The sequence below is a fragment of the Mustelus asterias genome, chromosome 17 (assembly GCF_964213995.1).
Source record: "Mustelus asterias chromosome 17, sMusAst1.hap1.1, whole genome shotgun sequence".
Lineage (NCBI taxonomy): Eukaryota > Metazoa > Chordata > Chondrichthyes > Carcharhiniformes > Triakidae > Mustelus > Mustelus asterias.
In genome coordinates, this window is record NC_135817.1 from 47097494 (window position 1) to 47122231 (window position 24738).

General features: G+C 41.6%; 1 protein-coding gene across 2 annotated transcripts in view; it reads left to right on the forward strand.

The window, feature by feature from the left end:
* Positions 1-24534, forward strand: part of otc (ornithine transcarbamylase) — a 49032-nt gene extending 24498 nt beyond the window's left edge. For both annotated transcript variants that reach the window (XM_078232574.1, XM_078232575.1), the window contains exons 4-10: positions 1830-1917; positions 10799-10952; positions 13364-13486; positions 15087-15140; positions 15256-15405; positions 21778-21915; positions 24185-24534. In XM_078232574.1, coding sequence (XP_078088700.1) covers positions 1830-1917; positions 10799-10952; positions 13364-13486; positions 15087-15140; positions 15256-15405; positions 21778-21915; positions 24185-24244 — 767 coding nt within the window. In that variant the 3' untranslated portion in view covers positions 24245-24534. The remainder of the gene's footprint in view (positions 1-1829; positions 1918-10798; positions 10953-13363; positions 13487-15086; positions 15141-15255; positions 15406-21777; positions 21916-24184) is intronic.
* The last annotated feature ends 204 nt before the right edge of the window (positions 24535-24738 follow it).

Sequence of the window (24738 nt, forward strand, 5' to 3'; positions counted from 1 at the left end):
CCTGGGCTCGGTAATCTTTAGATAACATCATGGGTAGAAGAACAGATGTGGATATTTTGTGATCATCACTGCATTCTATTTCATTGAAGAATCAACCTTGATAACGAACTGTGAATTATTTTCACTGTTCATAGTGAAAACTTTATTCCATTGTCAATCAAGTCCTTCTCAAACTTGTACTCCTGTTTGTGATTAAACTAATCACTGGGATTCTACCACCTCGCCCGCCAAGGAATCGGAACGGGTGAGGGGCGGACAATGAAAATGTCCGGTGAATTCGGGCTGGAATTTCCAGTCTCACTCAAGTGAGGCCAGAAAATTCTGCCCAATGTCTCTTAGTTTGTATTCTTTCAACCAAAACTGAAAGACTTCACTGAGCCTTTCAAAGGCCTGCCTATTTAAAAAAAAATCTGTAGATAATAGTTATAAAGATATTAATAAAAATGCAACTCGAGGAACTGCATCTGAATGAAGATACAAAAACACCACATTCAGTATTAAAAATGTAGACATCCATTGTGAACAACATTCAGATAATAGGTTCAAATAACAGTTTTTCAAGATGTCCTTTTCTCGTATGACAGACCTAATCTCACGGCCGTTTCAGGTTAAATAAATTAGCGTCATGTGGAAGTGATTTCACTTTCCTTGTGCAAATAGGACAAAAGGTAATGGAGTGGGTGTCACAACCAAACACTTGCATCTCGAGCTCTGCTCGAATGTAATTAAAGGAGCAGTGACAGTAGAACTGTTAAGTTTGAAATCCCTGTGTAAGAACCCTGTGTGATCAGTGTCAAAACAACAGCAAAAGATGTAAATGAAAAGCATTTCTTACTGAAAGTTATTTTTTGAAATATTGGGTGTAAATCTAATCTAATCCACTCAGTGGGGAAAGTTAGGGAATACAGGTTTTACACCATATTTTGTTTTAATATCGAATGACTTGAATGGAGATCAAGATCAGGTGGTGCGAGAAATTAGTGTTTGACCTGATCCCCATAGGCTGGGTCAGATTAAAAATTAGCCCCACTGTCTTAATCCTCAACAAGCCTTGCTAACTTTTAAAAAATTATTTCATGGGATGTGAGCTTTGCTGGCTGGGTCAGCGTTTATTGCTCATCTCTAATTGCCCTTGAGGGGATACTTAAGTGTCAACCACATTGCTTTGGATCTGCAGTCACATGTAGGCCAGACCAGGTAAGGATGGCAGATTTCCTTCCCTGAAGGACATTCGGGAAACAAGTGGGTTTTCACAACAATAGTTTCATTAGACTTTCAAATTTCATCATCTGCCTTGGTGGGATTCAAACCTGGGTCCTCAGAACATTAGCCTTGGACTCTGAATTAATAGTTTAGTGACAATACCATTATGCACCTTGCTATGGGTCCAGTCCATATTTGCCTTCTACAAACTTTGTTCTTACCCATTCCCTGAACAATAGTGTTGTTTAGTTTTGTATTTTTGTTTGATCGTTATCGCAAATTTCACCCACAGTGTAATATATTTTTCAGTGCTAACTTCAATACAGATATAAAACCTACAAATGCTTTATTTCTTAAAGACATAGAGAGAATTGAATAAATGCATTATTAAATGGGCAACAGGGATTTTGACCTTGAAGCTACCGCAGATTAATGTCTGCTCATTCTGCCTGCAGCGCCTGTTAACAATTCTTGGACAACTGGTCACAAACTACACAAATAATGTTCAGCAATAAGCTATACAAGTTTTGGAAATTTTGGAAAAGATGTTATGCAGAAACATTAAATAAGTTGCTTCTTCATCATTTAGTGTTACCATTAATACTCCTTCTGCTTTTCTCCTGAAGGGTTCGCATTGCTTGGAGGGCACCCCTGCTTCCTTACAACACAAGATATTCATCTCGGGGTAAATGAGAGTCGTAAAGACACAGCAAGGTTAGTGGCAGCTTAAATGTTGAAAATTATGCCAAATGTATTATAGTAATTGAAACTAAAGAAAAAGCTGCCTCCAGTACAAAAGTGAATTTGCAACAGAGTGGCTAAGTTGTATTCTTCTTCAGAATTTATGACCTTTTATAAAAGAATCCAATAGAACTACCAACAAGCGGAAAATAACAGGTAAATATCAAGAGAGTGAACTGTGTGTCACCTTACCTCTGCATGCCACATTGAAGTCAGTTAAATATGAAGCAGTAATTACTTTCCAAGTGGCAAAGTAGCCATAAAAAATGAATAGTAACAGGCTACTCCTGTAGAACAAATAGTGTGGGTTATAAGCAATAACTCATCACAGACAATTTATCTTCTGCAAGTCCAACAGCTTAATTCCACTTTGCCACAAGTTGCTGAGAAGTTTATCTGTAAATTAATTTTTGCTTCATATTAATCAAACTATCAACATTTACAATGCCAACCCTCTGACAACAAACTTGCATCCATCATGATGGATGGCATGGTGGGTAGCATTGCTGCCTCATAGCGCCAGGGACCTGTGTTCGATTACCAACTTGGGTCACTGTCTGTGTGGAGTTTGCACGTTCTCCCAGTGTCTGCGTGGGTTTCCTCCGGGTGCTCCGGTTTCCTCCCACAGTTCCAACTGGTTAGGTGCATTGGCCAAGCTTAATTCTCCCTCAGTGTACCCAAGCAGGCGCCGGAATGTGGCGAGTCGGGGATTTTCACAGCAACTTCATTACAGTGTTAATGTAAGCCAACATATGACACTAATAAACTAATAATAATAAATGCAGTCTTTTTAAGGTATAAAATAAAGAAGCATTTCTATCGTGTACTTTGAAAAGAATATAAATGTTCACTTTTTATTGTTTTCATGAATATGATAGGTTAAAGTTCCTGTCTCTCGTTCCATCTGCTAGTTTATACCCTTGCTTTTTCCTGGCCTGAATTCTCCGATAATGAGGACTGATGCTGTTGCCACTGTTCCCTGTTATTGGCCACTAGATGGTGCCAGGGACCACTTTTGGTAATTTCCCCCTGCCAATGCAGGGAGACGGTGTAGCTTCTACTTGGGAACCTTCCCTTCTAATGCAACATTTGAGTAGAGTGAGATTGGAATCGCCTTTGTCCCCTTTTCAAGGTTCTCGTGTCAGCACACAAATGATCAGCACTGACCAAACAATAGAGATAGAGAATACCTGTCCTCATTTTAAAGCAATGGTTTTTAATATTAGCCCGCTGTGTTGTACCCTTATTTTTTACTTGATATGTTGCAGTATATAATATGCTTTGTGCAAGTCAAAGCTTTTACACTTCTCATTGTTCAAGTGTCTGCTTAAATAGTACGCTCAAAATTAAGGAAAATATTGGGAAATATTTATTTTTAAAATAAATGCTGTTCTTTGTACCCATCATCCTAAAAATTAGCACCTCTTTCACTGTCATTTCATAGAATCATAGAATCCCTACAGTGCAGAAGGAGGCCATTTGATCCATCGAGCCTGCACTGACAACAATCCTACCTAAGGCCTATCCCTGTAATCTCACTTAGTTACCCTGCTAATCTCCCTGACACGAAGGAGCAATTTAACATGGCCAATCCACCTAACCTGAACATCATTGGATTGTGGGAGGAAACCGAAGCACCCAAGGGCTACCCACGCAGACACGGGGAGAACGTACAAACTCCACATAGGCAGTGACCCGAGACCAGAATTGAACCTGGGTCCCTGGTGCTGTGAGGCAGCAGTGCTAATCACTGTGCCACCATGCCACCCCTTTGAAGGAATTCTTTGAAGGAATTTCATCAGACTGGAATAGATCAGATTTAGAATCAACTGCAAAGGCTGTTTATTTCGAGCACGATGTTTCACGGGTAATGAGTCTTTCAATAGGGAGCATGGCATTTTATAATAGACCCTTTACTCAGTAGTATAATCCTCTGGTTAATACTCCATGTGACTCTGCACTTTATTTTAATGATGGGCTTTCCATTGTTTCTCCTGCATTCGGTGCTGCATCCTGGGTAATCGGGCTGGGCTGTCTGGCGCTATGAGCTGTGAAACAAGCAAAAAACATTCAAGTGATGTCAGAGCGACGGGGCTTAATTACATAGTTTACTACCCAGTTTACTGTATATACAGGAGCTCTGTACAATTAGTACAATCACAGTTGTGACTTGCACAAAGCCTCTCATGAAATTGTAGCACAGCCTATAATTATGAGACAAAAGAAACCAACTGAAAGAAGCCCACGTCCTAGTATTAGGCACAGATGCTGCTGGAAGGAGAAGCGAAAGCTCCGGAGAGGATGAAAGAATTATGTTGCATGATGTATTCTGTAATACAGTATGTTATGTTTGTAAAAATATACAAAGGAACAAAACTCTAGTTAACAACTAAACTACAAAGGAAGTGTCTATGGAAAATAAATAGCAAAAGGATTGATAGAATCCTAGGTGTTCCCCAATATCTTAGCCAGATGTGGCTGGGCTAATTGCATTTTTGATTTCTAAACATAAAATAACAGTACTAAACACAAGTTATTGAACATGTGATCTCAATTCTCATTTGCACAGACCATACCCGTGTACTTCAATCTTTAATGTGCATTTGTTAGTAAAAGCAGAGCGTAAATTTTTTTCTTTGATCATTGCTTTACTGTTTTATTGGTTGCTTGCTAAAGTGAAGTGTAACTCGGGTGAAAACACACCATGGGAACACCAGCATCGGTGAATGGAATGGGGAACGGTCATCACGGTCAGTTCAACCAACTGGAACAATTGCTCCAGCGGAAGAAAGCCAATCCAACCAATCATAAGCAACTCCAACGTGGTGAATTATGGGAAAGGACAATCCAGACCCCAACGATGCTCTGGGTGGAAAGCGGGAGTGGGTCTGGAAAGTCTGGTTGAGTGTCACTATCACTCTGCAGTCAAAGTACCGCTGGATATAAACTGCAAAAATTCCACAAAGATGCACTGTGTCTGATAAATTTATGTCAAAATTCCAAACTTTGTTGAAAGACAAAGGGCGGGATTTTCCAGACCCACCTTCCGCCGAGATCATCCAGTCCTGCAGAAAATCAAAGAACAAAGAAAATTACAGCACAGGAACAGGCCCTTCGGCCCTCCAAGCCTGCACCAACCATGCTGCCCGACTTAACTAAAACCCCCTACCCTTCCGGGGACCATATCCCTCTATTTACATCCTATTCATGTACTTGTCAAGACACCCCTTAAATGTCACTACCATATCCGCTTCCACTACCTCCCCCAGCAATGAGTTCTAGGCACCCACTACTCTCTGTGCAAAAAATCTGCCTCGTACATCTCCTTTAAACCTTGCCCCTCGCACCTTAAACCTATGCCCCCTAGTAATTGACTCTTCCACCCTGGGAACAAGCTTCTGACTGTCCACTCTGTCCCTGCCTCTCATAATCTTGTAGATTTCTATCAGGTCTCCCCTCAACCTCCGTCGCTCCAGTGGACTTTTGGTCGAGGCGTTGCATCCACTGCGGTGAGACCCGTAAAGGCCAGTAAACCCCAGCCAAAGACTGGAAACCTTTTGTACTGAACGATGGCAGATGTTTGCTGAGCAATCGTACACATGAAGCACCTGTACTTTCGGTCAGGCTATTTTGACTAAAATTCGTGCACGTTGTCAGATCAGTATCACCATAATCTGTGACGCTGGATAGTTGTCAAATTGTAGCGGTCAACATGATCTTAAATTGGGTTTTGCTCACCCTAATGCTATTATCGTATGAAGTTTAGTATCCCAAATTTACAGAACTTCATCAAGTAATTCCAGCAATTAACCCCACAAGGTTTTTAAAAAAAGGAAGTTAGGCCAAAACTACAACTCTTTAAATTGCCTTTACTTTCAGACCCAGCCAATTGAAAACACATGTTTAAATAAGGGTTTTGCATCAAAGTAAATATTCTGAAATATCTGACATTACAATGTTGAAGACAGAGCAGGGTATAAATACACCAAGCTCAAGCTGATGCATGTGCTGTTGCTCAGCAACCTCCATTACAGTGTTGTTTAGTCTCCTAACTCAAATAGGGCTTTCTTGAGGAATAGTTAGGACTGAGCCACCTAATGGTGCTTTTTACATTCTCACCTTTTAACGTGGACCATTCAACACTCCTATTGATAGAACAGCTAAGACATTTTAATCTTTAGATCATTGTCTGCTGAAATTGCAGCACTAATCTTTCAGATCTGCGCAGCAATGACCCAGCAAAAGAAAATAGCGCCTTGAGCAGCTACTTCACATCTTTTCACATGGCAATAAACATAATTGGGCCAATTTTCCAGGACAGGTAATGGGGCAAAGGAAGCATAATGTTCCGGAAGTATGACACACCATGGACCTGACCTGAACAGCACAGTAGATACTTTTGCCTTTGGCCATTGTTACCATGGAAATGGGGCCGGCATTAGGACCAGCCGAAGGCACCCTATTGGTTAATTACCTTTTGTGAGGAGAGGAAGTCCAAGCAATGCCTAAGCCTTAAAGGCAATGGCAGTATTAAAGGGCAGGTTAAATGAAGCCCCATTATTGAACCTAAAGCATGTTGATATTTACACATAATGAAAGAGGACTTTTGTTATGTGGACAGCTGGAAAAGTAATTTACATGGTGCAGAAGCCTTTATTTGCATTTGTGGCTTTCACATTGACTTCCATCCCTAATTAAAGTGTTCCATAGCTTGAACATCAACAGCAGTCAGTGTCAGTCTGCATCGGAGGGGTTGGTGGCTAAATAATGAGACGGGGTGTAAATGTGTGTATGAGAAGTTACGGTGGATGAAAAGATGGGCATTGATTTTACCCTTTATTCAAGGTGCAAAGAAGTCAGAAAGATGGATTCCATATCTTGAATGAGGGAAACAGTTATTAATGGTTTATGTAGGCAAAGCAAATTAATTAGAAGCTGAGTTTTTGTTGTTTCTCATTGTCTTCCTCCAAGTAAGCCATATTGTAAAAGATTAAATCTGCAGCATTGAGTATTTAAGTAAAATTAGTTTCTGGTGAGTACATTGCAAGCAATGCTCACTTGACCAAATGGTCATAGTCAGCCCAAATTGGGCCTCACCTGTACATTGCAGGCAAACTTCAAGCACCTTTTGAATTTCCACAGGAAGATTCCATAAGACCATAAGAAATAGAAACATGAGTAGGTCGTTCAGCCCCTGGAGCCTACTCTGCCATTCAATAGGATCATGGCTGATCCGACATTCCTCACGTCCACTTTCTTGCTCTTTCCCCATAAACCTTGATTCCTTTCCCAGTCAACCTTGATTCCTTTAGTGATCAAATCTATCTCAGCCTTAAATATTCACAATGCTTCTTTTCCCACAGCTCTCAGTGGCAAAGACACTCAACCCTCAGAGAAGAAATCCGGTTTCCTCCCACAATCCAAAGATGTGCAGATTAGGTGGATTGGCTATGCTAAATTGCCCCTTTCGGGGCAAGTGTTCCTGCTCTGTCCGCCACAGGAATCGGAGCAGGCGAGAGACAGACCTTGCAAAGGTCCATTGACCTTAGGTGGGATTTTTCGGTTTTGGGGTGAGCGCAGCCAGAAAATCCCACCCTTAGTATCCAAAGATGTGTAGGTTAGGGGAATTAGTGGGGTAAATGCGTGGGTCACAAGGATGGGTAAGCCTGGGGTAAGATGCTCTGTCGAAGCGTTGGTGCAGACTCGATGAGCTGAAGCCTCTTTCTGCACTGTTTCTATGAGATATAAATCTGTATCAGTGCAACTGGCAGCTGACATTCATTTGCATTCAATTTACATTGCTGTGCTGTGTACAAGTGCAACCATCTGAGGAGCCATTCAAGAAATTTAGCTCCACTCCTAATTATAGGAGGAAAGCTAAAGGATTGATGACCATATTTCTTGTGCATAATGCCAGGTTTCCAGGTGCAACTTGGAGACTAAGACCAGGAAAATCTGCCCTAATGCTCTTTAAGTGTAAACTGCTTTGTTTTTATGAATCCTAGAAAATGTTGCAGAAATTACATGCAAGATGCTAAAAGTAGCCAATCTCATGATAAGCCATACATAGCAAATGCATGTATCCTTGACAGGTCAGTGGCACAACTGAGAATGGAGTAGATGGGCAGCTGTGCCCCAGCTGGTGGTTCCCCCCAGCATTCAAGGGTGCCATGAAAGGCTTGAAGCGGCAATAGGCCGTGATGAACACTTCATGGGGCTTCTTCTTCTTCATCATCCTCATCATCATGCGCCGCCATGGCCCCTCCAATATGTAAAGCATCTGGCATTTGTGGATTCACATCCTGTGACAAAGTGTGTCCACCATACACTGTTGCTAGTGCAGTAACCTTTGGTGATGCACCTCCACAACTAGGCTGAAAGCGATGGGGTGGCACGGTGGCACAATGGTTAGCACCGCTGCCTCACAGCTCCAGGGTTCGATTCCCGGCTTGGGTCACTGTCTGTGTGGAGTTTGCACATTCTCCCCATGTCTGCGTGGCTTTCCTCCAGGTGCTCTGGTTTCCTCCCATAGTCCAAAGATGTGTGGGTTAGGTTGATTGGCCATGCTAAATTGCCCCTTACTGTCCCGGGATGCATAGGTTAGAGGGATTAGCGGGGTAAAAATGTGGAGTTACGGGGAAAGGGCCTGGGTGGGATTGTTATCGGTGCAGACCCAATGGGCCAAATGGCCTCCTTCTGCATTGTAGTGTTTCTATGATCTCGGGACCCAGGCAGGCACTAAAACAGTCTGCCTCTACCTCATCCTTGGCCCACAGGGGTAACAACTTGTAGGAGTGACCATGAACAGAGGCTATCTAATTAGTAATGTTATTTGGAATATTATTTAGAAAAGAAACCCCGTTGACTTTGATAAAAGATTAACCATGGAGACATACGCCTGGACAGGCACAGCCTTCTGCAGCACTGACGTTCCACATGATCCAGTACCTTCTCCATTGTCAGTAAAGAGACTGCAGAGGCTATCACCCTCATTGCCTTCCTGCCCTTTGTTCCTGACTTCTGCAGCCCTTTTTCCTATGGATCTGGCTCCACTGCTGGAGATACTGCTCCCCATTGCTAGTCAATCCTATCTCAGACTTATTTCATGTCCCATTCTTTTCATGTCCTTCTTTATTTTCAATTGCAATGTGCAGTCTTTCTGAACCTCTCATAAATCGTGATGTTTGTAAGCAGAGGGACCATCCAACCTCCCTTACTCCTTGTCGAGAGTGAGGAGATGTGATTGACAATTCTCTGGAATCTGCACAACTGCTTCCCTGAGATTGAGGGTGTTGTGGAGATTCCACGGAATCAGCACGGAGTCAGTATCTCACATTAGGAGTCTTTATTCAAGCATATGCATGGAGATCACAGGTACAATAAAGGTCAGCACCCAATCTGCCAAGCTTAATAATACATTGACCTAGTTACAGATATATAAAACACAATCATGTCACATATCAGGCGCCGGAATGTGGCGACAAGGGGATTTTCACAGTAACTTCACTGCAGTGTTAATGTAAGCCTACTTGTGACTAACAAATAAACTTTAACTTTTAGAAAAGCCACACAGCATCCTCGATTGTCTCCTCACTGATGCTGGTTAACTAACCACATTCATGCTCCAACGTGTAGACCCAACTAACCACAAGTTGTCCTATTACGGTTGCTATACTATTGGTTGCTATGGGTAGCTAGTAAGGCTGGATAACGTTAAGTATCATGGCGACCATTGCTGTAGCTTCATTGTTCCTTTTATAACTTTACTAGTTGCTTTATTCTCCCGCAACAATGGCCTTTTCCCAACCTTCCCTCTTTGATGGAGTCTCCTGTTGCTGTGCCAAAGTTATGGCTGGTTTCCCACTTTATTTGCACCTCCTCCTCCCTGTCACATTTCAGATGCTGCTAGGATCCCATGCCTCTGAGTAAAAATTGAAGACTGGCCCTTAAAAGGCTGAAAACAAGCTCCTTAAGTGGCTAACGTGGCCATTTAGCGATGTCAGATGGTTCAGAAAGACTGCACATTGCAATTGAAAATAAAGAAGGACATGAAAAGAATGGGACATGAAATTAGCAGCCCCTTGCAGCTCTTGAAAGAGCCTTTTAAGCTTGGAAAGTTTCGGATCTGCAGTGGAAAACCCGACATACTTGACCCAAGGGTCAGGTTTAAGCAACCGACTGCCAACCCTCACCCTGCCCTCTTAATCGAATAATAATCCTGCTCCGCACATCAGCAGGAGCATCATCTTCAGGTGAAGAGAACGAGGAGAAAATAGGGAGAAGATATAAAGATGTGCATTGTTTTGCAAAATCTTTCTGTTAATTTCAGTAATCCATGTGATTGGTTAAATTGACCTGAGAACAATCCATGTTGACTTTCTTGTGAAATTGATCTTGTCCTAGCAGTTGATCGGTCAAAGAACAGCTCAGCATTTCTAATTAGTCCCTTGTAAATCACAACTTAGCAGGGTCACCAGAGTCATGAGGAACACATTTCCAACTACATATCTTTGCACAGAAGCTGGATTTTTTTTTAATGAATTGGTGAGCTGGCAGCCACAGTGCACTCAAATATTTGTTCATGCCTCTGATCTGCCTTCCAACTGAATCAAACAGATGGGCGAGAACGTTCTCTGATTCGACCCAGGAAAGGGTCCTGAGTGAAAGAAGATTAACTGGGAATTATCAGCGTAGTTAGCTATGAATGTGCGCTCTGATGTTGTCAAATATGACTCTGGTTGATGGTGATGTGCATTTGCAAAATTGCTATATTTACATTTGATTCTGACTTAATTTTATGTCTCTAAATGTGAGATTCTTTGCTAATATTTGGATCTGCTTGATCATGTTTCAGCGTTTTGTCCAGGTTGACTGATCTGATCCTCGCCAGGGTCTATAAACACTCTGATCTGGAACAGTTAGCAGAAGATGGCTCAATCCCCGTGATCAATGGATTGTCAGAGCTATATCATCCTATCCAGATCCTGGCTGATTACCTTACACTTCAGGTATCTCCAAAGTATTTCAGTTGGTTGAATTTAACAATCGCCCAGGGAGAAAAATGCTTCATAATCTCACGATTAATTCAAGATTATATTTTAATTTGAATGGTGAGTGGTTCTGGTGCAGCTCAGATTCATGATCTTCATAACTTTGCAGTTTTTTTCCCACAAAACCTTTCACAAATTCCCCCATTCAGTAGGACCTGCTTCACACTTTTTCACCCTTATTCCATTACATTCCCCTTCACTGTTCTCCATTTCCCCTTTCAATGCCATCTCTGCCCTAGAGAAAGGCCACTCTCAATCCTGATAGCTCTTGCTTGAAAATATGGAAATTGGAGGAGAGTGCTCAGCTCAGCTCTGATGCCCACCAAAGTTGAAGAACCTGCTGACACTCGAGCATTGATTCTTTTTTTGGATTAATGTTTAAAGTTTATTTATTAGTGTCACAAGTAGGCTTACATTAACACTGCAATGAAGTTAGTGAAAAATCCCCTAGTTGCCACACTCCGGCGCCTGTTCAGGTATGCTGAGGGCGAATTTAACATGGCCAATGCACCTAACCAGCACGTCTTTCGGACTGTGGGAGAAAACCGGAGCATCCAGAGGAATCAGACACAGAGAGAACGTGCAGACTCTGCACAGACAGTCACCCAAGCCGGGAATCGAACCCGCATCCCTGGCATGCCCTGTTTGTGAACAGAATTCCCACTCACCTGAAGAAGGGGCTTGGAGCTCCGAAAGCTTGTGTGGCTTTTGCTACCAAATAAACCTGTTGGACTTTAACCTGGTGTTGTTAAACTTCTTACTGTGTTTACCCCAGTCCAACGCCGGCATCTCCACATCATGACTGAGAGATAGCAGTGCTAACCAAAGTGCCATTGTGCCACCCCTTAGGATTAGGCATAAGCTTGACCAGAAGTGAATTAGTGTCCAAATTGTATCTGCACGAATTATAGTGCATTTACCCCACTGCACAATCCCTAGATGATAATATAATGGTGTGTTCTAATTGTGGAAAATGCCTGTAATGGGGAACTCACTCCTCAGTGGGAAGAAAACTGATTTGCTGCAAAATTTGAAGTACAATTTTCAGAACTTTAGACATTAGTAATTTCCTGAGCAAATATAATAATTGGAAGGAGGCCAGAGAGTTGAATGTTTCTCCGGTGCGTCCACAGAGATTTTCCCTGGAGAATATGAAGGAGCAGGAATGGTGGGCACATGCTGTGATTGGCAGTGAGGGTTGCAGGGCCCCAAGAAGAGCAGTCCAGAAGAAGCGGTAATATACTGGGTACAATGACTTCAACAAGGCCATTGAGGTTGGACCCTTAGAATATGAGCTCCCTATTCAGCTTGTTTTGGCTGCCCAATTGGGGAGTCTTCTGTAGATATAACTGGGGGTGGCAGGTCTCCTGGCATTCCAGATGCTGACACAGAGCCTGCAGTACTCTATGAACTATAATGCAGCTTGTAAGTAAAAGGGAATTTGGTGAAGGGACATTGGCCCCTGCTGATTTATTTCACTGGAAACCATGTCAAAAGCAAAAAACAATGTTTAATAGCTTTATCACAGCAGCCAAGAAAGGAGTGTACACTATGCCTTTTCATTAGTATATTCAGAATGTTTGGTGGTTACAATTACAAACCACACCCATAACCAACACAACAATTGTCAAAAAGGCTTCAGAAAACTTAAGTGCCAACAGAAGCGAAGTAATGGATAAATGGTCTGAAAATTGTTCATTGATCCTTTTTTACTGGGCTCCTCAAATGAATTTGCGTAATTAGGTCAGCCCTTCTGAATCTAAACATCTGTTTACAGTCAGTAATTCTTGCACAAATGTGAGGAAATCATATGCATGTTAAAATTATATCACTGCAGCTTCATTTGAGTAGTGCCCTCAAATCTGCTTTCTTTACTCAATCTTTGCCTCTAGGTATCTCAAAGATTTATGGACCTAAAATGTTAACCCTATTTTCCCCTCTTTACAAATGCTGCCTTATCTCCTGAGTGTTTTCAGCACCACTGTTTAATCCTTATTCCAAGGTTGTTCTGGCCTGCCCCTTCCATCAGCTTTAACCATTTCAGTGCTGCAGGAGACTTTCCCAACCCCAACTGTAGCGCCACCCCACCCCATCCTTTGAGCAAGCCTCCAACTGATGGTTCATCTCATGCTGGAAGCCTTCACTCAGTGTTAAAACTCAAAAGTTGGTTCAAGAAAATATGACAGGGTTAAAGTGGGTTCACCTCCAGCAGGTCAAAGTGCAGTTCCAATGTACTTCCATCGGGATCCTCACCCCCAAGGACAATTTAACCTTATTTCTGTGGTAAATGTTTCAAGTCCAAGAGGCTGTACAGAAAATACACATTTTCCTGCCTCTTTTAACATGTATTCTGTGTGTGTGCTTTGTAGGAACATTTTGGCTCACTGACTGGTCTAACTATATCTTGGATAGGAGATGGGAACAATGTGTTGCACTCTTTCATGTTGAGTGCTCCTAAACTCGGAATGAATCTTCGTGCTGCTATACCTAAGGTAATCTCTCTGGTATAAGACTGATGACCACAATAGAATTCGTTTTTCATAACATTAGACTGGCTAAAAGATGATCATTTGTACATTCTTGCAATTGTATGGTATTAATTCCCGCAGGTACATTTGGAGAACATATGGTTTCTTGAAAGAGTCATGGCTGCTTCAAAATAACTGGGAGAGTAAACTCACTCAAAGCATTGTCCCAAATTTCATCAAAAATCCAAGCAATTGTGAAGTGCACATACAGATACATGGAAGCACATGCACACACAGTATTAAGCTTGATGACAGATTAATAACACTGAATAGTCAACAATCGCACCCAAATCTTTCATAACTGTTTTTGACTAGATAATACATAGTTTCAAAACATATTTGTTCTGTGCATATCATAATAAACAGTCTGTTAACACTTTCTGCCATTGTTTACTCATGTCTAACATCTTGCTAACTTTATCAAAGGAAATAAAATATGATTCAATATGTCCTTAAGGGACACTACTGCAGTCACCATTTCTTTCTTAATATCTGGCAGCATGATCAGCTGTTTGCTTCACGGTGCTCTTTTTAAAAAAAAATACACTTGACCGAGAGTAGCCATTTCTAACTTTGTAGACAAGACATCACGTTCATCTTGACTTAGCTGAAGAAACTGATTATACAAATACAATTTTGGTAACAAAAGAATGTTCTGTTCATTTTCCTGGTGCAGATCGCAGCATATGTGTGTTTCAGGTTTTACATATTCTTTCATGGGGATTTACATTGAAACCATTGTTATGTTTGCACTTTCATTCAATGCAAGTGAGTCTTTAAAATTATTCTGCAGTTCAAATATTAAGAGGCACATTTGGGGTAAATATTCCCTTCCAACTGGTGCTTAGGTGGCCAACTGGTGGAATGATCTTGCTCCATAATCCAGACAGAAGGCCTGGACTACCTGTAGGGCGGGGAACTGCAGATCAGTGTTCGAAATCCGGTAGCCCAGGGCAGTATGATGTATCTAGCGGCCACAGTATTCCGGATAGTTATAGTTATTGGGGAAGGAGGGGGGGATTGGGGATTGGAATCTTTTTTCACGAGGTAGGCATTCTGGTGCAGTAGTGACCCAGCCTTTTTGTGGTGCTTGGAGAATCACTGCTACGCCTGACCATAGAAAAATAGATTTAAGCTCACACCTAAGTATCTGTTTTACTTTCCCACGTGGGATGGTGTAGAACACTAACAAAAAGCCAGGGATTGATTATTTCTACTTCAATGACAAAGGTGCTGGATGTTCTGCTTGTGCAGAGTCTATTCAACATCCTGTTCACTCTCTAGCCGAGAGGAACCGGCATCATTCAGCTTACTGAAACAGACAAAGTTGAGCATCGGCGACCAAGAGACAAAGTTTTAACCTTCTGATTAGGGTTACTTAGTTGGAGATACCAGTCTTCTAGGATCCCATTAATCACCATTTAGCATCAGCCCTTCTGCCTGGTGGATTGTGAATGTTTGAGCATTACTATGAGGGGCTCTAATTAATACTTTGTGTAAACTTGTTCTATCACCAGTCTGCAGCATTAGCAGAAAAGATCTATAAATTATTTTTTCTTTATAGGGCCATGAACCTGATGCCACTGTCACCGCCTTTGCTAAATCATTGTCTGAAAAGGTAATTTCTTTTGATATGATTTTACCTGAGAGGATTTCAGGTTTTGGTGGTCTGTTGATGAAGTTGTATATTTCTATGAGCTTTTATTTTTTTTTTCAATTATTCTTGAAATTAGTGTGGAACCAAAATGCTTTTCACTCACGACCCTCTGGAAGCAGCAAGTGGAGCCAATGTTCTGGTAACAGATACGTGGATCAGCATGGGGCAAGAAGAAGAGAAAGCGGAAAGGCTGAAAGCGTTTCACGGTTTTCAAATCACCATGAAGGTAGGATGTGTGAAATTTCAAAAGTGAAAATTGGTATCTATGCTTTGTTCCTTTTAAGGATAAATAAAGATAGGCAACAACACCTCCTCCACGATCATCCTCAACACTGGTGCCCCCACAAGGCTGTGTTCTCAGCCCCCTACTATACTCCTTACACATCTATGACTGTGTGGCCAAATTCCCCTCCAATTCGATTTTCAAGTTTGCTGACGACACCACCATAGTGGGTCAGATCTCAAACAATGACAAGAGAGAGTACAGGAATGAGATAGAGAATCTGGTGAACTGGTGCGGCAACAATAATCTCTCCCTCAATGTCAACAAAATGAAGGAGATTGTCATCGACTTCAGGAAGCGTAAAGGAGAACATGCCCCTGTGTACATCAACGGGAATGAAGTAGAAAGGGTCGAGAGCTTTAAGTTTTTAGGTGTCCAGATCACCAACAACCTGTCCTGGTTCCCCCATGCCGACACTATAGTTAAGAAAGCCCACCAACGCCTCTACTTTTTCAGAAGACTAAGGAAATTTGGCATGTCAGCTACGACTCTCACCAACCTTTACAGATGCACCATAGAAAGCATTCTTTCTGGTTGTATCACAGCTTGGTATGGCTCCTGCTCTGCCCAAGACCACAAGGAACTACAAAACGTCGTGAATGTAGCCCAATCCATCACGCAAACCAGCCTCCCATCCGTTGACTCTGTCTACACTTCCCGCTGCCTCGGCAAAGCAGCCAGCATAATTAAGGACCCCACGCACCCCGGACATTTTCTCTTCCACCTTCTTCCGTCGGGAAAAAGATACAAAAGTCTGAGGTCACGTACCAACTGACTCAAGAACAGCTTCTTCCCTGCTGCTGTCAGACTTTTGAATGGACTTACCTTGCAATAAGTTGATCTTTCTCTACACCCTAGCTATGACTGTAGCACTACATTCTGCACTCTCTCGTTTCCTTCTCTATGAATGGTATGTTTTGTCTGTATCGCGCTCAAGAAACAATACTTTTCACTGTATGTTAATACATGTGACAATAATAAATCAAATCAGATCATTTAATGTCCAGTAATTGTAATTATTCCTTTGATGGTGATTTCTGCCTAGGGTAACCTCTATCTTCAGCAAGTGTATCCCAGCTCTTCACCTCTGCACGCCTTGTTTCCCAATTCCTCAATCAACTATAATTTATTTGATTTCACCAAAGTCTTGAACATTAGTCACTCCTGTGGATGTAATGCAGTATTGCACTTGTCCAGTGATGTAGATTTCCAGGTAGTGTTGTTAACTGTAGCACATTTTGCAATACAATGGTAGGATTTTGCAATACAATAGTGGGATAGAGAGAGAAAGATTGGACATGGATGGATTGTTCCATGATTTGAGCTGCTCAGTAAGACGCGCTTACCAAAAGATGGGGGGAAAAAATCATTTTGGAGCCTGAGCTTCAGGGTTTTTAGCTTCTATATGATGTCAAGCACACTGAACAGATAATGTTACATCAATAACTTCCAAATTTACATAACACTACTCTGACTGCACCATTAAAATGTAAGCTCTTTTGCAGGTTTGTATCAGTGGGGGGGAGGGGATATTGTGGTGGGGATTGCGTGTAGGGGGAGGGAAATGGCTGGATAAAAGCAAAGATGTATCTACATTGTTTCACTGTCTTAAGTCCATATTTCACGTGTGGTTTGCTCCCTGCATGCAGTTGTTGTTACAGAAAAAACAGAATTTTGCAGCTTAGTTTTCTTTCCTTTATCCCTTCTTCTTCTTCTTTCTTCCCTCCTCAGGATTTTACACACACACCCAACTTGCTCCCGCAGACCCCTCCCGTAATTTTCAACCAACCATTATGGGTGTCTTATTAATTCAATTTTGGAATCGTTTACACCACGTAGCAAATGTGCACCTCCAGGGACACCATCTATTATTCATTTCAGCTCCTAAAACAGACACATTCAAAGGAGCAGCATCCACAGGGCACAGGCAAATGGAAATGCTCACTGAACTGCATGTTTGTACCAGTAGATAGCAACAGGAAACATCAGTAGCCTCGCCCAATGTGCAACTCACTACTGCAACATAAATAAAATCATTTCAGGATAAATATTATTCAACATTGACATGCAGCACTGTCTGGTGAGACATTATTAATTTATGTCATTTCTATTATAAAATACATTACCTACGTAAGAGCTCCATTTATGTACTTTGGACAATATCCATACCATTAATTAATAGAAAAGGTTATTGCTCCAGAACATGACCATTGGCAAATAGATATGTGAGCGAATGCCAATATTCCAGGGAGCGCTCACTTAAGAAACCTAGACACAAAAGATGCCAAATTGTTGAAAGGAAATATAATACAAGAGCAAAATACTGCGGATGCTGGAATCAAACAAATGCTGGAAAATCTCAGCAGATCTGACAGTATCTGTGGGGAGAGAATAGAGCCAATGTTTTGAGTCAAGATGACCCTTCGTCAGAGCCCTGTGTAATGCAAGGTTGGTTTCCAAACATAGGTCATGACATCTTTGCAGAACTCCAAAACTTCACAAGAAAGGGTTTACAATAATCCAGGAATGTAATAGGGCAGGAATTTGACCTGTTGGGGAAACATTTTTATTTTTTGGACTGCTTTGATCATGGCTTCCACGATCGTAGAATCATAGAACCCCTATAGTGCAGAAGGAGGCTATTCAACCCATTAAGTATGCACTGACTCTCCGACAGATTATCAGTCAGGCCCTCTTCCCCCGCCCTATCCACGTAGCCCCACACATTTATCATGATTAATCCATCTAACCTGGATCGAGCTAGCAAAATAATTAACCATAACTCCAGCACAATTTTATGTTTGGTGAAAGGTATACTCATGCTTCCCCAGTGGGAAGCTGCAACAAACCAGACCCCAGCAAGTGCGTTTCCTCTGGGTGCTCCAGTTTCCTCCCACAGTCCAAAGATGTGCAGATTAGGTGAATTGGCCATGCTAAATTGCCCCTTAGTGTCAGGGGGATTGGCAGGGTTACAGGGATAGGGCCTGTGTGGGAATGTGGTCAGTGCAGACTCAAAGGGCCGAATGGCCTCCTTCTGCATTGTAGGGATTCTATGGGCAGGATTTTACGGCCTCTCTCGAGCAAGACCAGAAATTTCCGCCTGAGGTCAATAGACATTTCCATTGTCTGCCCCTCGCCTGCTCTGATTCTGTGGCGGACCAAGCGGCAGAATTCCGGCGAATGATTCAGTCCTATCATTCTAAGTGGAGGTTAAAGGGGTGGAAAGTGACCCCTTTGTGTGGACAAAAGCTGGTGTCCAAAATCACAGAGGTGTTGTGGGCGGTGACTTATGGCTTTTGCCCTTGAATCATAGAATCATACAGTGCAGAAGGAGGCTATTTAGCCCATCAAATCTGCACCAACCACAATCCCACCCAGGCCCTATCTCAACCCCATGCATTTACCCTAGTTAGTCCCCCTGACACTAAGGGGCAATTTAGCATGGCCAATCTACCTAGCATCTTTGAACTGTGGGAGGAAACCAGAGCACCCAGAGGAAACCCATACAGACACAGGAAAAATGTGCAAACTCCACACAGACAGTGACCCAAGCCGGGAATCAAACCCGGGTCCCTGGCGCTGTGAGGCAGCACTGCTAACCACTGTACCACCATGCCGCTGCATGTAACCCTTTGTGTATATAGAAGCACCAAATTCAGAATCTTCTGAATATATTTCAGGTAGGCTTGCCTGGCTGTTTTTAAGTATCTCTTTATTATACCTGACTAAAACAGTTACATTTTAAAGAAAGAGAAATTACCACAATTTTGATAATACTCTTGAGCATTTGATTTTATTTCCGTGTCAGTGCAGTGTATTGAAGGGTATGTTTTGCAATGCCCATGTTATTAACAGAGCCTTGAACTATGCTCTTTGGAAAATGCCCAATTCCTAAAGTGCCTGATCTTACAAAGTTTAAAGTTTATTTATTAGTGACACAAGTAGGCTTACATCAACATTGCAATGAGGTTACTGTGAAACACAAGTAGCAATTTGAACAATTTCACCAAGCCACCAGCATGTTGGTATTCTTTATAAATTTAAATTTAATTGAAATGTAAATTAGCATTTGGGGGGATTGCATGTCAAATCTTGCAAGTCGTGCAAGATGCAGATGACAAGCCTCATCCATTAAATAATGCATGCACTGGAGTATTTGGGAATTTGCCTGCTTTAGCAGGCTCAGCTTCTCCCCTCAAGAGGCCTGCTAATGCAGGCAAATTCCCTTTCTATTTCTTTGTTAATATCCCTGGCTGCATTTTGATTTGATTTATTATCGTTACATGTATTAGAATACAGTGAAAAGCATTGTTTCTTGCGTGCTTTACAGACAAAGCATACAGTTCATAGAGAAGGAAACGAGAGAGTGCAGAATGTAGCGTTACAGTCATGGCTAGAGTGTAGAGAAAGATCAACTTAATGCAAGGTAAGTCCATTCAAAAGTCCGATGGCAGCAGGGAAGAAGCTGTTCTTGAGTCAGTTGGTATGTGACCTCAGACTTTTATATCTTTTTCCCGACGGAAGAAGGTGAAAGAGAGAGCATCCGGGGTGCGTGGGGTCCTTAACTATGCTGGCTGCTTTGCCGAGGCAGCGAGGAGTGCAGACAGTGTCAATGGATGGGAGGCTGGTTTGTGTGATGGATTGGGCTACATTCACGACCTTTTGTAGTTTCTTGCAGTCTTGGGCAGAGCAGGAGTCATACCAAGTTGTGATACAGCCAGAAAGAATGCTTTCTATGGTGCATCTGTAAAGGTTGGTGAGAGTCGTAGCTGACATGCCAAATTTCCTTAGTCTTCTGAAAAAGTAGAGGCGTTGGTGGGCTTTCTTAACTATAGTGTCGGCATGGGGGACCAGGACAGGTTGCTGGTGATCTGGACACCTAAAAACTTGCAGCTCTCGACCTTTTCTACTTCATCCCCGTTGATGTAGACAGGGGCATGTTCTTCTCTATGCTTCCTGAAGTCGATGACAATCTCCTTCATTTTGTTGACATTGAGGAAGAGATTGTCGCCGCACCAGTTCACCAGATTCTCTATCTCATTCCTGTACTCTGTCTCGTCATTGTTTGAGATCCGACCCACCACGGTGGTATCCGTAGTGCTCCATGTATTGATTGATTTTGCAGTAAAAACAACCATTTTTCTTCATTGATCTTGCACACATCTTTCTTGCTTTCACATGGCAACTTAGAGACAAAGATGAATAATGCTCTGGCATTTCAAACACAGTGCGTAATTAAAATAAGGAAAAAAGAGTTGAGAGTGGCTCATGACCAAATAGCCCTATCCATGCAATCTGCCTAGGCTATTTGGTACTGGAAAATTAACTGTGCCTGTGAAACCATAAGCAATTATGACTTATCAACTTCATTTTCTGATTATCAACCAGAAAACTGGAGGTGGCAAGTGTACTCCATTTTTTTAAAAATCTGTTTGTTCTTATCCTTGTGCACCTGAATAATGTGAATTCCAACATATAAATACAATCCACGCCGCTTCTATAGCACGGTGGTGTTCATGTAATTTGCCTGATATAAGCACTAGACAGTATAATAGCTTCTTTGCTACCAGCTATAACAATGAAAATACTCTGGTAGCTGGACAAAGGAACCGAGTGTAGTGTATATTTTAGGAAGCAGGGAAGCCACACAAGAAATTTAGCGTCTGCAAAAGGGTTAAACAGCACATCTTTACAATATCGCTTTCAAGAATGTTCTGGTAACAACTCTGTTTCCAGGCAGTGCCTGGGACTGCAAGGCTTTAATGCAACAAAAGGCGCAAATGGTGTTGTAAGCAGTAGGGTGTCATCCAAAACCACCTCTGACATTCACAGTAAGTTATTTCATATGCTGTGTAATCTGAAAATTCTGATCTGCTGCTGCTCAAAATGGCTTAATATATGCAGTACAAAAACAGAAAATGCTGGAGAAACACAGCAGGTCTGACAGCATCTGTGGAGAGAGAATAGAGCCAACGTTTCGAGCCAGGATTTCCCTTCGTCGGCTCTGACAAGGGGTCATCCTGACTCGTCACATTGGCTCTATTCTCTCTCCACTGATGCTGTCAGAGCTGCTGAGATTCTGCAGCATTTTCTGTTTTTGTTTCTGATTCCAGCATCAACAGTATTTTGCCTTTATCTTTATATATGCAGTACCTTTTATAACTGACTTCAATGGAGATGGCAAGTGGTTAGGGCCATTTGCCTGGTATTGGAGGCTGTCCATGGTAAGTACACAAAAATCAATACCAAACTGCCTTAAAATTGTACAGTTGTATTCAATAACTGGTGCCTTTTTGCCTTTTACACGTCTCTCAGACCGGACAGTCAGCTGCACCCAACTGGGTATTCTTGCATTGTTTGCCACGCAAACCGGAGGAAGTTGATGATGAAGTATTTTATTCCCCAAGATCACTGGTCTTCCAAGAAGCTGAAAATAGGAAATGGACAATCATGGTAAACCGTTCTTAAATATTTATAACTCACACAGAACATATTGCACGTCATTAAGTTTCAGAGATAGAATAATATGTAATGAGCTTTTAACAATGTTATTTGTGATTTTTTAATGAGTCCATTAGGGACTTACTGCTACAATCTACCTGCCTATCAGTCTGTGTGTTGATAACATATGATACCAGCTGATATATTGTCATAATAATTGATGAGCCAAGTATGTTCCTTTTGATTAACTATGCAAAATTTTTTTTTGATGAATCATTTTATATTGCTGTTTCTGGATTAACTTGATGTGCTTTTCACAAGGTTTGCCTTAACTGCGTTGAAGTTGTTGATCCGGGAATGATTCAAAATTTAGCAGGTGGCGGGATCACCTCTATGAATTAGCCCTGCAGATCATGGGCTTTGCACTGGTTACAGTAGAACTGCAACCACTTGATACAATCTTTGTAAAGAAAAATTAATTTCATTGTTTTGAAATATCCCAGGTTGTTTGCTGGACCTCCTTTTACATTTCTGAAGTTGGGAACTACACAACGGGACAGTTTAATCATATTAAACATTCAAACAGTGTTCCGTCACTAGTGAGCAGCTGTTTGATTATGCTCGTTAATACACATCCATAAAGGTCACAAGAACAAGCCAGCAGAGTTGTTTGTGTTATTCAGCACTAGACTTTTATAGCCTTAAAGCAGAAACAAGAGTCAGACCATGATTTTGTGTCGAAAGGAAGCTTACTGCACCTTTAGTGACCATTGCTGCAAACATGGGTGTGATAAAGTTTCATGGGAGTGAAGATTCTGACATGGAACAAATGATACCTACCAATTCCTTTTAGCATTATGTTTCTCCTTTCCAAATCTATTCTGCGTGCACCTCGAGCAGCTCATTTCACTTTTTGTCAACTAAAATTGAGAAAAAATTAAAACCTATGTACAACTTGAATTACTCGAGTTGCGCTCCCAAACAGGACATTTAGCATTTAATGGAGCATTATAATGGTACAATGCCATGAAAAATAGCTGCCTCAATTTTGTTCCCTCTTTCTCCAGGCCTTAGCATCTCCCTGTCTCCAACTTCGAACTTCCTTTAGCACTACAACCTTCCAAGAACTCTGTGTTCCTCCCACCACAGTGGCACAGGGACCCGGGTTCAGTTCCAGCCTGGATGACTGTCTGTGTGGAGTTTGCACCTTCTCCCTGTGCCAGCGTGGGTTTCCTCTGGTCACCCCAGTTTCCTCCCACAGTCGGTTAGGTTGGCCAAGTTAAATTGTCTGCTTAATGTCTCAAGATGTGTAGTTTAATATGGTAAATATGTGGAGTTACAGGGATAAGCCCTGGGTAAGATGCTCTGTCGGAGAGTCAGTGCAGACTCGATGGGCCGAATGGCCACCTTCTGCACTGTAGGGATTCTTTTATGATCAATTCTGGCCCGGCCCTGAGCTGTGGAGTTTCCTCCCTAAACTTCTCAGCTTCAACACCTTCCTCCTCTTTTCAAATCTTCCTGAAAAACTACCACTTTGACAAAGATTTTGGCCAACTGTCCTAATATCGCCTTGTCTGGCTCAGTATCATTTTTTTGGATAATGTTCCTGTGAGGCACATTGGGGAAATTTTGCTATAGTTATAGGTTCTATAGTTTTACTGTGTTACAGCTGGTATATAAGTGCAAACTGATAGTGATGATGACAAAGAAAAGGATTATAGTTTAAGTAATGCTGAAGTGGGAAGTATAAGTTCCTTTCCAAAGGAGGCAAACCAGCTAAGCTGGGTTGGAGCTGTTAAAGTAATTAGTCACCAGGCTGCCAAATACAATGCTTGTTTGGATAAGGTCAGAGGTTTAAATATATCCACGCTGAACAATATCTGGGTTTAATCATTTCTTTGTATAATGTCCCCTATGTATCAAGCATTAGAGTTAAAGTGAAAATCATAAAATTATACCATTCATATTTTCTGCAATAGATGCTCCAGTGATAGTCCTTGTTAAAGTTTTCATCATCTTCACATGGACTTGACTATTGGCTACCAACTGGGATATCTTGTCATGTGAAATGGATCTCGCTACATTTTTAAATATTGAATAGAATCTATTATAGTGAAGCATTCTATCTGCTGTCCTACCTGTAGAAGTTAGCTTACCTTGAATGTCAGAAACAGAATTCACATACAAGCCCTCCAAACAGAAGCACAGCATTGTACAGCTGAGGAATTACCATTGTTTAAATATGAACTACTTCTAATTTTTGTCCTTTTTTTTCCCACAGGGTGCAATGGTGAGCATTCTTACAGATTATTCTCCAACAAACGCCAAGCCAAAATTCTGAATTCTGCCCTATGACCCAACATCGACAATGCAATGGAAGGATAATATCAAGAAATTCAAGAAACTTCTAACTGTACAATTCTTTGATTATATAATTACACTACATTGTTTCACTACATTATTCCATTACCATATGATGCAGATATGACTTATTAATGGTAACCAGAAAAAGACTGGCAGTTCACAAGAGTTCCTCTGATCAACGAAGTAATGCAAATATAATGTACAAGCATCTCATCTAATCATTCTGAATCTTGTTGTACAATGCAACATCCACAATGCAAGCATAAGGATAAATAAAAACAAACTCAAAAAAATTGTAACTGTGAAATTCTTTGATTTGCTAGGCTAGGTTTTGCTGACACGTTATTTACTGAGTAAAGAAACAATATATTGAACTGTTCCTTATTTTCTCTATCCATCTTGTTGCTCCCATTTATTTTTGAGAATTGCTGATTAGAGGCAGACTGAAAACATACATTGGAAACAGAACTT